The sequence below is a fragment of the Urocitellus parryii genome, chromosome 12 (genome assembly GCF_045843805.1).
Source record: "Urocitellus parryii isolate mUroPar1 chromosome 12, mUroPar1.hap1, whole genome shotgun sequence".
NCBI lineage: Eukaryota > Metazoa > Chordata > Mammalia > Rodentia > Sciuridae > Urocitellus > Urocitellus parryii.
The window spans coordinates 92,436,370-92,451,541 of record NC_135542.1 but is presented as its reverse complement, the minus strand read 5'-3'; the positions used below and the strand labels follow the sequence as shown (position 1 = coordinate 92,451,541).

The 15,172-nt window shown below is 41.5% G+C and overlaps 1 protein-coding gene across 1 annotated transcript; it reads right to left on the bottom strand.

Moving 5' to 3' along the window:
* Positions 1–445: 445 nt before the first annotated feature.
* Positions 446–7,249, bottom strand: LOC144249754 (uncharacterized protein C2orf78-like). The gene is made up of 3 exons (XM_077791924.1): positions 7,153–7,249; positions 3,166–3,930; positions 446–2,361 (listed from the first exon to the last, which is right to left on the bottom strand). The coding sequence occupies exons 1-3, from the start codon at positions 7,247–7,249 to the stop codon at positions 446–448; spliced, it is 2,778 nt and encodes a 925-aa protein (XP_077648050.1).
* Positions 7,250–15,172: the final 7,923 nt, after the last annotated feature.

Here is a 15,172-nt window from a genome sequence, read left to right as displayed (position 1 = left end):
ATTCAAGTATATTAAGTCTTAAAAATATATAAGTGAACACTTTTGTATCTATGTACCTCTCTGTATATATACGTATAAAACTATTTGATATTCAAATGGCAATATAAAGCCTCTTTATTACTTACCCTCTAATCAATACTATAGCATTTCTTTATTAAACTATACTACCTTTTCAACTATGAATAAATTCTCATGTATCTATCTATGTGTATATGAGAACACTATTTGGTACCCTTGTAGTACCGAAAGGCCTCTTTATTTTCTAACAATTCTCAGTGGTACCAGAAGGCCTCTTTATTATGTATTAGTGAATAATATTACATTTCTTTGTATAAGTTTATTAAACGTTGAAAGCATCTGAGAATAAATAAATGTGTATCACTCTATCTATATACATGTGGAAAACTATTTGGTCCCTAAGTGGCACCACTGATCTTAGCAGCTCTTACATTGTGTAGCCATAGAAGCGAGAAATCTCCATCTCTCTTTCCCTCTCAATGAAACACTGCACTCTCCCCAAAGCAGTGTACTTGGCAGCATTCTCACGCTCTTGTTGAGCCTTCTTCTTCATGGCTTCCCGCTCTGGCCTCTGCTGTTTGGTGATGGGAGTTGATACTACTTGCCCAGCAACATTGGGTTTCCTCCATGGAATTGGTTGTAAGGCAAAGTCTTGGAGGAGATATTGGTTTTGAGGCTTGGGCGGTTGTGACTGGGGCTTGGTCCCAACCCTGGGAATGGGTTGCCAATGAAGAGAAGTACAAGATGATGTTTTGTAGGGTGCAGGCCCAGAAGCAGCAGACCAAGGGACACTAGGCTGGGTAGAAGCGCTCACACGTGACTGAATGGCATGAGTCAAAACGGGGTGAGCTGGCTTGGCAGGACGAATCCAAGATGGGTTGGCAGTAGCTGGTTGGGATGTGTTGACTGCCATGGGTTGAGCTGAGCTAGCAGGGCCAGGCTGGGCAGGGTAAGCCCCAGGGGGTCTCCGTGAGGTCAGAGACTGTGGCCTCCTATTGATTACTGGTCGAGGTGGAGGTTTCTCCTGGGTCAGAAAAGGCAAAGGTACCAATTTGACCTTCCCAGGTGGTGGAGGCTCATAAATGGATGGAGCGGGACCCTCTCCTTCAGCACTGATATCTGGATTCTGGGCTTTGACTTGTGATTTCTCAGGACCCTTAACCACCAGCCTTGGTTTCATAGCTGGGCATGTACGGGGGTCTTGGGTACTGCCTGAGTTTCCCGGGGCCCGGGAGGAAGAGAGCCCAGTTTTCTTGTCATTCTTCTTCCCCAGTGCGTGGAAAACCTGCACCGACTCCACCATGTGCATGCCGAGACAGCTCCGAGGCTTTTTAAAGGACTCCTGGCAAAGCTCAGGTTGGTTCCTCTTCCGCATTAGTTTGGGCACAGTTGTCTTCTCTTCCGCCTGGACTCTGTTGCCTGGCTGCTTCCTCTCCTCGGCTTTCTTGGAATTTTTTTCCCTGGTTCTCTTGGTCTTTTCCTGCCCATGGCCCTTAGCCTTGCTGTTCCTGCTGGATGCAGCTTCCTGAGCTTTGCTGTTAGAGTGCTTGGCTGTGTGCACATTGGCCCTACTGCTGTCTGTATCCCTGTGAGCAACTTCTCCTCCTAATGCACCCTCTAGGTCCCTTAGCTGCATTTTGGCCTGAGGAGTTCCATGAGGAGACTCTGAGGCTTTATGTTTTTTGTTCCTCACTGGATCACTAGGACCCTTTAAGGCACTTGTGATTTCCTGCCCCTGATTCACCATGATGGATCTGGTGTCATTGGAATTTGTTATTGTGGGACTCTCAGCTTGGTCAAGGTCTTTCAAGGAATCGAAAAGCTCAGGAAGTTGAATATCCCCCAGCAGTGCAGTGAGGTCTCCAAAACAACTGCTAAATTCAGTCCCATTTTCAAGTGTGCCTTGGTCCTCAAGACTCAAGCTACTCCTTTCTAGAAGGGTATTTTCAGAATGTGGCTTCTCCTCTTGGTCCAGAGGACCAACGGAGGCCAGAAGCCGGTGGATTTCTGGGATGTCTAAAGGGAGTAGTGGAGGATCCTGGTTCTCCATGGCAATTTGGTAGGCATCCAGCGGCTCTGTGAGCATGTTGTTAATCTCACACAAATTCTTAATCTCTGTTTGTTTCTGGCTTTGATTTGGGGGCAATGCCAAGAAATCAGTGGAACTCTGGACTGGAGTGATTGTGGAAATGTCCCCAAGTTCAGTTTGTGAGTTTTTCTCACTTATTTGGCTTTTTCTGTTATTGCAGATGTATGAGAATTCTGGAGGCTGTGGAAGACAAAATGTCTGACTTGGAGGTTGCAATCCCAAGGAAGCCTCCATCCCTAGGGAAGTTTCCATCCCTGCAAAGGAATCAAGGACGATGGTAAGTAGGATGCTCCCCCTTCCCAGCTACACACTATTCAGGGAAACCACCAACTGTGGAGAAAGCATTTCTATTAGCTCTTTTAAAGGACCACTGACAGATATCTGTTAAGAGTTGCATATTAGTTACAGGTGATCCCTTGAAGTCTTACTTTTGGGCTGGTTCATCACCATGGCAGCATGGGTTTCTGGTAGAGCACTTGTCTCCTCTGTGGGAAACCCAGAAAAACTCTTTCATGAAGTCTCTCGTTCTCATATAGGGGCCTCTCAATTCTCTCCACTCTCCCCAGAATGTAAGAACACTTAACACCATGAACTAGGAGAGGGTGGAGCTGTTGCTCATGAGATCAATGTGAATGGTCGTGGGTTTTGGACTCCTGCTTTGGGCAGCATCTCTACATACAGAGGTTAAATCCTGCAGTCAATTAAGGGACAATTAAACTGTCACACCCTGATATGTGTTGATGTATTTTTCTAAACCAAAGTACAATTAGGGAAATATATTTATAGTGTGGTTGTGCAGCTGGACTGAGTGCAAAAATAGTGAACAGCCGCTTCCTTCCGTGTGCTCCTAGAGGTCTCTTAAATGCATGGGTGGCCATTATGCTGTGCTGCATGCTTCTCTTACAGAGTCTGAAAATGGGGACTGCTGAACAAGATTGTGGTTAAAATCTCAGCACTTGAATTCTAGGGATGTGTGGACGCACAATTACCAGCTGAAAACTGGACCCTCCATTCGAATGGTAATCTTATTCCTTCCCCTTTTTGCTGTTTGTACTCACCTTGAAAATTTGTTCCTTCTATACTCTGAGTGGACACAGAGTAGTAGGTCACAGGTGTAGGGACTGATGGTAGGGCATTTGTGGGCTGAACTTCCTTTAGCACTGTCACCATTTCTGGTTGAGGGGCAGCGGCACTACTTCCTGCATATGGCACAGAGCCATAGGATTGCAGGCAGGGCCAATGTTCTCCAGAGAGCAGAGTCCCCAGAGAGCTTTGATCATAGTAGTAGACCTGGCTTCCTTCTTGGTGGGGTAGTGAGAGGCAATGTCCTTGATTTGGAATCTGAGGTAGTGTCACCTGGACAAGCCTACCCGATAGTAGTGGATACCCAGGGATCATGACATTGGCTTCGGAAGTTTTGTCATCCTGGAATGCCATAGATAGGGAAGAATCTGCTGTAATCTGCCTTAACCTGACAGTCAGATTAAAGTCCCTGAGTGAAGATGAGCTCTTTTCAGCACTTCCTGGGATATACCACTCAGAGATACTTGGACAGGGGGCAGGTGCCATGGGAGTCTGGTTCCGGCCAGTAACCCCAGACACCATGGCTGTGCTAGCATGTTGATAAAGGGAGGCACTGCCCATGAGTGGCTGGAAGGAGGTGCCACAGGTTGAGGGCAGTAACCATGCTGAAGTGGCAGCTGGAGCAGAGGCTCTGGAGAAGTTGCAGACACTTCCTGTCAGGGAAGCTGCATTGGTCACCACAGGAAGAGAGAGCTGCAGAGAATCAGCATTTCCATGTAAAGAAGAATTTTGGAAATTTTCTGTAGGAAGAAGAGGGTGGTGAAAATATTGATGAGACAGGCAGATTCTTACAATAGTCAAGAAACAATGACATCTTACTGTTGTAGTAATCAGGAGGGCCCTGATTTCAATAATCATTGAGAGACCCCAAATCACTCCATTTAGGATGGCTGCAAGTACTCTTCTGATTACCTGCCTTTTCTCTCAAATTGGGCACAGAAGTCCCAAGTGGTCTGCTTCACACATTGTTCCCTATAAGCATCCTTCTACCTGTCCTACCTTTCCTTTGAGCCTGCACTAGTATTGACTCCTGAATTGGCCCTAGAACTGAAGTATTTTCGAACTCAGAGAAAACCCCAACATTACCAGTTAGCAAATGAGTACACCAAGGGTCAGGGAAGTGAGACTGACTTTTTCAGAATCCGCAACAGATTATGGAAACTTTCTCCCTGGCCAGGACTCTTGTTCCAAAGACCAGAAATCTGGAGATACAGAAATTTGTTTTTCCCTGTTCATAGAAAATCGTACTGATATCACCACAGTGATCTTTAGTATCTCCTTTTGTTTGTCCAGGTCACATGATATTTCCTAGAGTTCAGTTTGACCATCCAAATGATAATTTAAGCGTCATTCTTTGCCCTCTTTCAGCCTAACTGCTGATCCTACATGAAAATGACTACCTGAAATTCAGTTTCTCAAGAAATGCTTCTTGAAAGAAATTGAAACATGCGAGGCCCTGGGTTCAATCCTGAGCACCATGTAAAAATAAATAAAATAAAAGTATTGTCTTGAGCTACAACTGATAAATAGGTATTACAAAAAGTTTCATTTGGAGGGAGTTACAGTATGTTCTGTAAAGATAGAAGCAAAAGTCAAACACAGCTCAGAACTAAAAGGAATGACTACGTAGTAATGAACATATGGATATGAGCAAAAGTGAGTGTATATGAAATTTGCTAAGAAATGAGTTCTGTTATCATGCATACAATATTATGAAAGTGAATGTTTCTCTTTGATTTTAGTGAATACTCTTAATCAAAACAAAGCTCATAATTGAAGGTGAGTTTGAATGCATTCTCAAGCTGTACATATAGACAGAGAAACTATACTAAAAATGTGTGTAATTTTAAGTAAAGTGAACACAAATTTGAAGTAAAGTGAACACAAATTTAAGTAGGGTGAACAGATGGGTAGCCACGTGGAGAAGCGAAAACTAAAGCCAAAACCCATGATGAATCTGGGCATGCTGTGGTGGGCCTCTGGTCCCAGCACCCGGGAGCCTGAGGCAGTGGGATTGCAGGAAACCAGGAATTCAAAGCCACTCTGGGCAATTCAGCAAGATCCTATCTGAGAAAAGAAATAAAATATCCTGGAGATATAGCTTGTGTAGCATGCTTGCCTAGCATTCATGAGACCCTGTGTTCAATCCTCAGAACTGGAAAGAAGAGAAGAAAATAAGAAAGAAAGAATGAATGAGAGGAAGGAAGGAAGGCATAAGGAGCAAGGCAGGGAGGGAAGGAGAGAGAAATGGAGGGAGTGAGGGAAAGAAGAAGGGAATGAGGACAGAAGGAAGGATGAAAGAAATTTTGTACATACTAGAGAAAAAACCAATAAGTGTAAAGTCATTACTGTTCTTGTTTCTCTTCCTCTAAGGATTACCAACACCAAATAAAAGACATTAATTCCACTAGGTAGATATTTCAATTAATATAAACACATTTTCTGATAATCCTTTTGATTATTCAAAAAACAGAAAAAATGCTTTAACAAAATCATAGAAGCCTGGTTTATTATCACATTTAGAGAAAAGTCTTGTCCCTAAAGTCTGAGAAAACCATCACAGTATAATAAAATAACAAATTTAAAACAATTTTTGTCTTTTATTCTGACATTTTCTTCTCCCATTTATATTAATACAAAAATGTTTGAGCTACCTTACACCCCAGCCCCAAACAATTATTTGAAATGTAGACAAAACAAAACGTCTTCACATAGTTATTTAAATAAACTTGGAATTAGAGATGTGAGCTTGAATTTTTATTCTTATACAGTTCTTTCTTTCGGTTCTTAGATTTAGAAATCATCAATGACCATTTGTATATTGTCTGTTTTAGAAAAAAAAAAAAAAACTGTTGTAAAGATGGAAAACAGCTTCACCTTGACAGCTTATATCACACAAAGGAATGTGTCCTTCTGATGCAGGTTTGGACAAAACATGTTTTAGAAATCACTGTAGTTTAAAAATCAGAACAAAATAGGACACGGAAATTGCCATTTCCCCAGCTCTGTCTAGAACCACTTTCCTTGGCATGTTTGGAGGAAGAATCATTTCTAAAACATACTTCTAAAATGTTCATGTTCAAACTGTCAACATCATCTGTGTTGAAAGCGATCATAGAAGAACTCTAACAGCCAAGTGTGACTTTTCTGATAACCTGCTTACCCCAGTGATACCCTCATTCAAGTCTTAGTTTCCTTGCTGGTCTGTTAATCTAAACATTCTCTAAACCAGCCTCTGGGAACATTCACTCTATGCTGTCTGTTGGTTTAAATAAAATCTTTGCTTTTCTTCCACATCCATCCCAACCAACCTCTTTTTTTCTCAACAACATCATTCTCTTCATCTCTATTTTTCTAACATTTTCTTCTCCTTTATTTTTATATTTTCTTCCTCCGCCGAGTTCCTATTGCCGTGTGCTTAAACAGTCACAAACTTGCTTTCCCAAGAACATCTGCCTCCTTACAGCCCTGTCCTCCTGCTCCTCTCTCCCTATTTCTCTTTTCACCTAGTTGAAACAGAAAACTCCCAAATATGTGAATGTCCCTTTTATGAACGGCACTAAATTTGAAATACTGAAGTAGAAATCTTTTTGAAGGGAAACTGTTACAGAGGAAACCTCTTGGTTTCCACCCTGCCTAGGTTTTGTCTCTTTCAGTTGAAACAACACAACCATGAAATCGGATTTCATTCTCTATAAACACGCCCCTCAAGATGCAAGAAAAGTAAGGGACCAGAACATGGGCAATCTGTTATCCTCATGTAGCAAATCAGGAAACAGATTTTGTGAGAGAGTAAGATAGTCCAGTTCTATACCTAGTACATGTCAAATTCCAAATGAAATTAGGTGTCCAGATTTCTAGTTCCATCCTTTCCCCTATTATTCTTAGCTCTTTTGACTCCATTAGTAAATTGAGGCAGGTAAAAAGTCTAATAAAAAGCTTTAAAAAGTTTCTTTACTCACCTGACATGGTCAGAGAAGAGGTCACATCAATTGTAGATACAAAGGATGAGGAGATCACCCTAGAGGATGCGTGGGTGGCTGAGGCTAGAGAATGCATGTTTCCCAGTATGGAGTTCACTGGTCACTGTTTACTGGCCACACTAATGACTGGTTACTGGTCACTGGTCACTGGTCACTTGCGATGATTCAAATTTGTTTACAACTACATGGCAAGCCTAAGATTCTAGCAGGTGGCAGTAGGTTTGGTGGGAGAATGATGTCACAAACCTGGCCGTTTAAAGGTATGAAGTAGCCAATAGAGTGGTCAGACTCCGAAGGAGAAGGTGGGATTGGGTGGGGAAAATGACAAGAGAGTTGATTGGGTGGAGAAAGTGACAGGAAAGTTATAATAGAAACTAAATGGCTCAGTTCTGGTAGGTGAGCCCTGCAGGAGGGACATAATGGGCTCACCCCATGGCTCCCCTCCCCCAGGCTCTTGTGTTAGGGATATCATCTCTGTGTTCCTCTTAAATGTTCATTAAAATATTATGAATATGTTATAAATTATGTTTCACACTATAAGAGGTAATAATAATACATTACTTTATTAACATATGCAGTTAATATCCCTGGAGATGGAAGAAAGAGACATCTAGGTTGAGCAAGTATAGTGGTTCTGGAACCACAGAAGTTGATTTGATTATTGAAGTTACTGCAGTATTCAAGGATTCAGAAAGGGGTTAAAAAGTTGTTTTTTTTTTCCCTATTTGTAGATGGACCCAATACTTTTATTTTATTCATGGGTCAAGTCCAGTGCCTCACGAGTGCTTGGCTAACATTCTACCACTGAGCCACAATCCCAGCCCTAGGGGGAAGTTCCTTGAGTGCATTCTCTGGGGAATGATGTGGCCCAAGATTCTCTTTAGTTTCTCCTAGATCCCTGTTTTCTTTGGCCTGGGCTGGGCCAGGTTAGACTGGTAACTCTCTTCTGCTCTCCTTCCCCCATCCCTCTTCATTGTAGACATTTTTTCATGGACAAGCCTTGAGTCTGCATTCTTGTACACATTGATATTACTTTATTTTAACTTGCAGAAGCAGGGGTCTTTTTTTCTGTGAGTTGATTCTTTGAAAAATGAACTCTGAACAATAGCAGAAACTCTAGAGAGGTGGAAGACTTAGTTGCCTGTAAAATTTCCCTCTCTGGAGTTTTGTTGTACTCCTTTAACTTATAACTCCCTGAGGACAGCTCCTTGGCCATGTAGACTTTGTGCCATCAGCCTCTTTCATATGTGAGAGGCACTGAGGATCCTCTCTCTCTTCTCATGTAAGAGGATCCAGTGTGGCAGTTACTGTGACTTCCTCCCCCATGCAAACAGCCACTATAGAATCTTGGGCTTCTCACATTCTTTGTCTTGCATGTTTGGGTGGCAGGCCAGGAGAAAAGTTAGAACATTAAGAGAACATAAAAAAGTATGGATAACATAAATAAAGGAGAGGGTAACATGGACTTTTAAATTTTAACTTTTTGTTAGAAACAAGTTAACTCATTGAGGTCTCATTTTGTGTTAATAAAAGAGGCAATTAATTTTTTTTTTTTTTTTTTTTTTTTTTTTGCTGAGTGGACGGGTCCTTGGAATTTAAACCAGGGACACTTTCCCATTACCTCACATCCCCAGCCCTTTTTATTTTTCTTTAGAGACAGGGTCTCACTATGTTGCTTAGAGCCTGATGGATTTGTGTAGACATGCAAAGAGAGGCTTGTGGAAAAAGCATTGTGGTTATGCTGTGCACCCAAGTAAGAGGTGTGTCTGTTCAGCACAACTTCATCTAAATTGCTTTTGCTTTTGATCCCCTGGAGAGTGTTAGTTTCACCACTTTCTCTTGTAATGTGATAAAGTCAGTCAGGACTGAATTGGTAATAATATATATATATGAGTACTGAGCTGGTTTGGGGGAGTACAACTGGGATTTATTCATTTTTCTTGGTGGTAACCTTTTTTTTTTTTGTGGTGGTGGGGGTTTACCAGGGATTGAACTCTACCACTGAGCCACATCACCAGCCCTATTTTATGTTTTATTAGAGACATGGTCTCCCTGAGTTGCTTAGCACCTTGCCATTGCTGATGTATGCTTTGAACTTGCGATCTTCCTGCCTCAGTCTCCCAAGCTGCTGGGATTATAGTCGTGTGTTTTTTAAAAAAATAATATTCTGTTAGTTGTCAATGGACCTTTATTTAACTTTTGGACTTCCTTAGAGACAGTGAGTAGATAGTGTGATTCACAATGTCAAGAACCCACAGGAAATCAAGCGCATATATAGAAAAAATTGCTCATAAATAAAGATAAATATTGCATTTACAGGCCTATTTTTCCCATCTCTTACACTGCTAATTATGGAATATATATATATATATATATATATATATATATATATATATATATATCTTTTTGCTGGTTGTGTGTGGGATAATTCTTAGCTAAGAGGGATTGTGAAATGTTTGGTGGTATAAAGATATGGCTTGGAGTATGTCAACTTTTTCAGGGTATATATTTTTTCTTTTTATCTCAGTTGCATACCTCAGATAGCTTGCTTTTATAATACTGGCATGTAATGTGAGACTAAGAACTTTTTCAGGGTATATATTTTTTCTTTTTATCTCAGTTGCATACCTCAGATAGCTTGCTTCTATAATACTGGCATGTAATGTGAGACTAAGAACATACAGTGAGTATCTGTAAGCCAGATTATTCCTTATGTTCTCTTAGGAATCAAGGGTATCCCCAGCAACTATAGGTTAAGGAGATGGAGATGATGGAGACGGGTGCAGACCTCATGAATTCAGCAAAGCCTTTATTCAGCTATGGAGTCAGGCATCAGATGGGCAGACTTTTTGGTTAGAAATGGCTGCTGGTCTGGGTTTATATAGGTTACACACTGGGAGGTAACTTACCCATTGAAGGCTTTAACAGGACGTGGGCATTCAGGAAAAAGGTTGCAAAAACTAGAAATTTGTTTTTATTGGCAGTGTTTTCATAGGGCCAAAATGGAGGGTGCATTGTCCTATCCCTGAGAATGGATATATTGGGAAAGGACCAATTCTTGCCCTTTTCCAGGGATTTCTTGTCACTGAGTGATGTTTGCTTCCTTCCCAGGGATTTTTATGTCACTGGGAAAAAAAGTATTGGGAAAGGATCAATGTTATCAATGTTCTGGTTTTCCCTCCGTCCCTCTTCCTAGGCCACACTGTTTTTGGGTTGTCATTTGCATATGTTTTATTCCAGACTCTGAAAAGTCATAATGAATAGTGGCAATGATTTCAGATCTGGTTGCTTCTTGGTGAGAAACGGTGAAGAAGGAGGACCCCTTCTCTCAGAGTTCTGGAAAAGAACATGGGTTCTCTTGTGGTTGAGGCTTAAGAAGAGTATATGTGGGAGTAGACTTGGGGCTCAGGCACAGTCCTCCTTTTGTGGTTTCAGAAATTTGGACTGTATTCTGGAGAGGGCTTGAGCCAGACAGGTCACCTCATTAAGAAAATGTTTTTTTGTACACAATTAAGAACAGGGATAAGAAAGGCTATTATAATAAAGGTGAAGATTAACAGATTTGTTAGTTCTAGGAAAACAATTTTAGCAGGTCCTATCATTGGGGAGCCTATTTCCCTTAATGAAGGCCATTGTATCCCTTTCAAACTTAGGGTGCACTTTCCATGATCTCAGGAGTTCGGGTCCTTTGGAGCATTGCAAGGATGATTATTGTTGGAACCATATTTTCCTGATGGTTTAATCATTTCCAACCTGCTTGAAAGACTGTGCAGAACTAGAATAGAAATGAACTCTATAGTTATAGCTAGTAGCCCAGGTATATGTGTAGAAAAGTATTTCAAAGAGTTGAGGGAAGAAATCCCCTTAGCTAAACTGCCCCAAATTTCTTCTCAAAAGTAGATGTTTTTGCATTTTCTATGGCAGAACCTGAGATTGTGATTTTTAACTCAAACAAGTATTGATATGAAAAAAGTCAAGTCCATTAGGTGATTACATACATTTTGCCATTGTGTCTCAGTGTCATCATATGTATCTCTAGTGACACAAAATTGGGTGATATTACAATGACCCTGAAGTTTCTGAGCCCATTGTAAATGTTATACTTATTCTCCTAGTCAAATAATAGAATCTTTTAGTTGTTGAATTTTGTTTGAATTATCTGGGATCCAAATGTTGTTGAGTTTGCCAGGTCTTGGTAACATTCTTATGGAATTGTTGAAGGTAATGGGTGTTTGGACCTGCTGATGCAATGTCTCTGCTGCAGTCAAAACAACAGTCCCAGCTCTCAGCCACCAGATGAGGAATTTAGTGTGGTGTTTCAGGTGCCTCAGTAGTTCCTACGTGGATGGTACTTAAGGGGCCTCCTGCCATGGTACTTTTAATTTTACAAGGAGCCTTTTGAGAGTCATTATAATTTGTGCTGAACTTTGGCATAGAGTTCAAATGTTGTTGTAGCATACACTTTACACATTTAACATAATATAGGTTTTTGTGAGGCATCACAAAATTTGATTGGGTATTTGAATGGGTCTGGACCCTAAAACATAGGGATTTAATACACATACTGTGAAGGTAAAATTCCTTATGAAAGGAAATGTTACGATAGATAACATTTTTCAATTTATTATATTGAGAAATACCCTTCCATATCCCCAAAGTCTCCTCAGTCAGACCTATTTTTGTCCTTAATTAGCAGAGAATCCATTCTCATGGCAGGTGATAATTCTCCCTTAGACCAGTATCTAGTGATGTTGGAATGGAAAACATCTCTATAAACCAGATGTTCTAAATTGTCTCTATAAGGTAATTTTCATCCCAAAGCTCTGGATTCAGCATCAGTCAGTTCCCCAGGAGAACCCCAATGTATAACTTGTTTTCCTACAACAGAAAGATTCGATGATAGGGTTATCACCTTCAGACCATTGTAAAACTTTTGGTGAATGATTTCTGTGCCAATGGTAAGAGCATATGGGTCTGCTTAATGAGTAATTAACATTAACTCCCTGGCATGCAGATGAGCCTCTGCCAGTGAGGAAAATAAGCCTGGCCTCTTGATCCTGTTATTTTGGGACATATGTAAGCCGAGTTTCGAGGCCCAGTGTGGTAACAATATGAGTTTCTGAGAGAAACACAAAGAGGGGGTCAGGAGGACAGTCCTGAATAATTGAACAAAGATTGTTGGGAGGACCTGGTAGTCAAGAAAGGACCAGGCAACAGGCTTGGAATTAAGATAGATTGAAGGGGGAGGATCAAACCATGTTACTGGGTGAGCAGTGACAGGCTGTAGAATGTGGGCCCTATAAGCCTCTGTGTTTCTAGCCAAGCTGGCAGTTGTGCATATTATGAAGAGCAGCCTGAGGGACATGCTAATAGGCATAATGGACTGACCTGTTTTCCTCCATTGCCCCCAGTTATCTCTCTTAACCTATCCCCATGGCCTGGGGTTTGTCTTCCAGGCTCAAGACATTAACATTTTTGCCTGTAGAGAGAGGATTCTCACTGAATACATCAGCCACTTCTTGTCTCTGCTGTTTCTGGTCCAGTGTGGCAGTTAGTGAAGTTAAAGATGATATGTGGAAAACACAAAGAGAGGAAATGTATCTTGGGTGGGGGTCAGGACAATGTATATTCCTTGAAGCCAGGGATCTCAAATGAGTTCTAATGTTTGTAGAGGAGAAAGATGAAGGGGAAGTAAATATGATGAATTTAATTTGACTCTTGAGTGCTATTAAGAAAAGGTAGTAGAGGCTGGGGTTGTGGCTCAGCAGTAGAGCACTCGCCTAGCACATGCGAGGCGCTAGGTTTGATCCTCAGCACCACGTGTAAATAAAGAAATAAAATAAAGGTATTGAGCCCAAGTATAACTAAAAAATATTTTTAAAAAGGTAGAAGGGTATCTGAGAGAGCAACACTAAGAATTCTGGGTGTGAGGGTCAGTGGCTTCCTCAGGAATGGCTGGAAGGTAGGTCATGTGTAGTCAGATGAGGCCTGTGAGAACAGAATGGTACGTGGCATTAGCAGGAACAGATTTGAAATTGCTTAAATGGATCCTGGATGGATGGCCTTATAGTTTGGCTGTGGTAGGTGTGGAGAGAGTCACCTTAAAAAGGCCCTTTCATTTTCTTTTTTGGTAAGGGAACTACACATTGGAAAGGGGAGAGGCAAACTAAGTCCCCTATGGAAATAGGAGGAGGGGCCCCTGAAGATTGAGTGTGGGAAGATGAGTGTGGGCATATTTCCAGAAGGCATCCCTGAGGTGAGGTAGAAGGTCTTTTGGGACATCTGGAGGAATGCTAGGTGGTTGAGGTTGAATGGTGAGGGAGCAAATTCTCCCCTAAATTAGTTCAAAGGGGCTGATCATAAGAGGATTTGGGGGCAGTACCTGGATCCAGAGAAGGGCCAAAGGGAGGAGCTTAATCAAATACAAGGAATGTCACTACATAATTTGGTTAAGGTTGCTTTTAAGGTCCTATTTGTCCTTTCAACCTTTCCTGAGGACTGCAGATGATAGGGGATGAGGAAATTCCATTTTATATTTCAACTTTAGCCAATTCTTGGGTAATAAAGAAATTAACTTGGGGGCCTATATGAGATTGGAGAGAGGCAGGTAAATCAAAACATGGAATTATTTCTTGGGAAGCTATGTTGCAATGGTAAAAGCCTTCTTATTGTTAGCTGGAAAGGCTTTGACCCATCCAGTAAAGGTGTCTACTGAGTCTAGGTGGTATTTGTTTTTCTTACAGGGGACATGTGGGTGAAGTCAAGTTGCCAGTCTGTGGCAGGAAGGTCTCCCTAGCTTGGTGTGTCAGAAATGGGTGTGGTCTCACATTAGGGTTGGGGTTATCCTTGAGACAAGTGGTGCAGGATTGAGGAACTTGTTGGAGATCCTGTAAATCTGAAGAGGGTAGGTTTAGTGAATTCTTCAGGAGTCACTGGAGGGAGCGCATATCAGGGTGGAGTAAACTTTGTAGGTAAAATAATAGGACTTTAGTTTCATCAGGGAGAAACTGGAGATTTGTGGACTTAGAGGCTTGTGAAGATTGAGGGTGGTGGTGAGAGAGAGCAGCCCGCTTCACTAGCCAGTCCTCTGTATTATTCCTAAGGATATGTAACACTAGCCAGCCTGATGTCCTTTACAGTGCAACTCTGCCATCTTGTGGAATAAAGGAGCAGCTTCAAGCAAATTTCTTATGTAATTAGCATTAGAATTCCTGCCTGAGGAAGAAAACCTCTTTCCCTGCAGATTAGGATATTAGAATGAATTATGTTATAAGTGAATTGGAATCAGTAGAAATATTGACTGATTTGTTTCTGGCTCATGATACAACTTGAGTGAGAGCAGCAAATTCAGCTTGTTGAGATGTGGTGCCTGAGGGGAGGGGAGCAGCCTCAATTAAATGGGTAAGGACAAAAGAAGAATCTCCTGTAATCTTTCCTTGAAGTACAGCATAGCCTGCAAGATTTGGGGACTGTTAGCACAAGAGGTCCAGGCTGGATACAAACTTCATGGATCAGCACAGCTTTTATGCAGGTACAGAGTGCTGCCTCTGATGAACCCACTTCTCAGAAGGTGGAAAATGAGTCATGGGCCTAAGGGAGAATCAATGCTTATATAGGTTACAGAGAGGTGACTTATTTTAAGGAGGACTCATGATACAGGTTTGGGAGAATTTGAAAATTTGTTTTTACTGTACAGTGTTTTTACTTGGAGAAAAATGGAGCGTCTGGGGTTAGCATTCTGTGTTTAACTCTTTCCCTTCGGAGTCCCATTGTAGTGTTACTGGGAAAAGATTTATTTGTGGAAGGATCAATGCTCTGGCTTCCTTTCTAGGGATTTTTTCTGTCACTGGGAAAGAATGCAATGGGAAATGATCAATGCCATCGATATGCTGTTTTTTTTCTTTACTCCCTCTTCCCATGCCACAGTATTTTGGAGTTTGTCATTTTCCATATCCAACAGGGACTCTTTGTGGGAGCTTCCAATTATGAACCAGTCTGG

What these genes read in the sequence shown, in the direction of transcription:
- LOC144249754 (XM_077791924.1), bottom strand. Translation starts at nt 7,249, where the DNA reads ATGCATTCTCTAGCCTCAGCCACCCACGCATCCTCTAGGGTGATCTCC. An exon ending in CTCTTCTCTGACCATGTCAG is followed by an intron (nt 3,931 to 7,152) that starts GTGAGTAAAGAA and finishes TTCTTCCTACAG; the next exon opens with AAAATTTCCAAAATTCTTCT. An exon ending in AGAAGGAACAAATTTTCAAG is followed by an intron (nt 2,362 to 3,165) that starts GTGAGTACAAAC and finishes ATTCCTTTGCAG; the next exon opens with GGATGGAAACTTCCCTAGGG.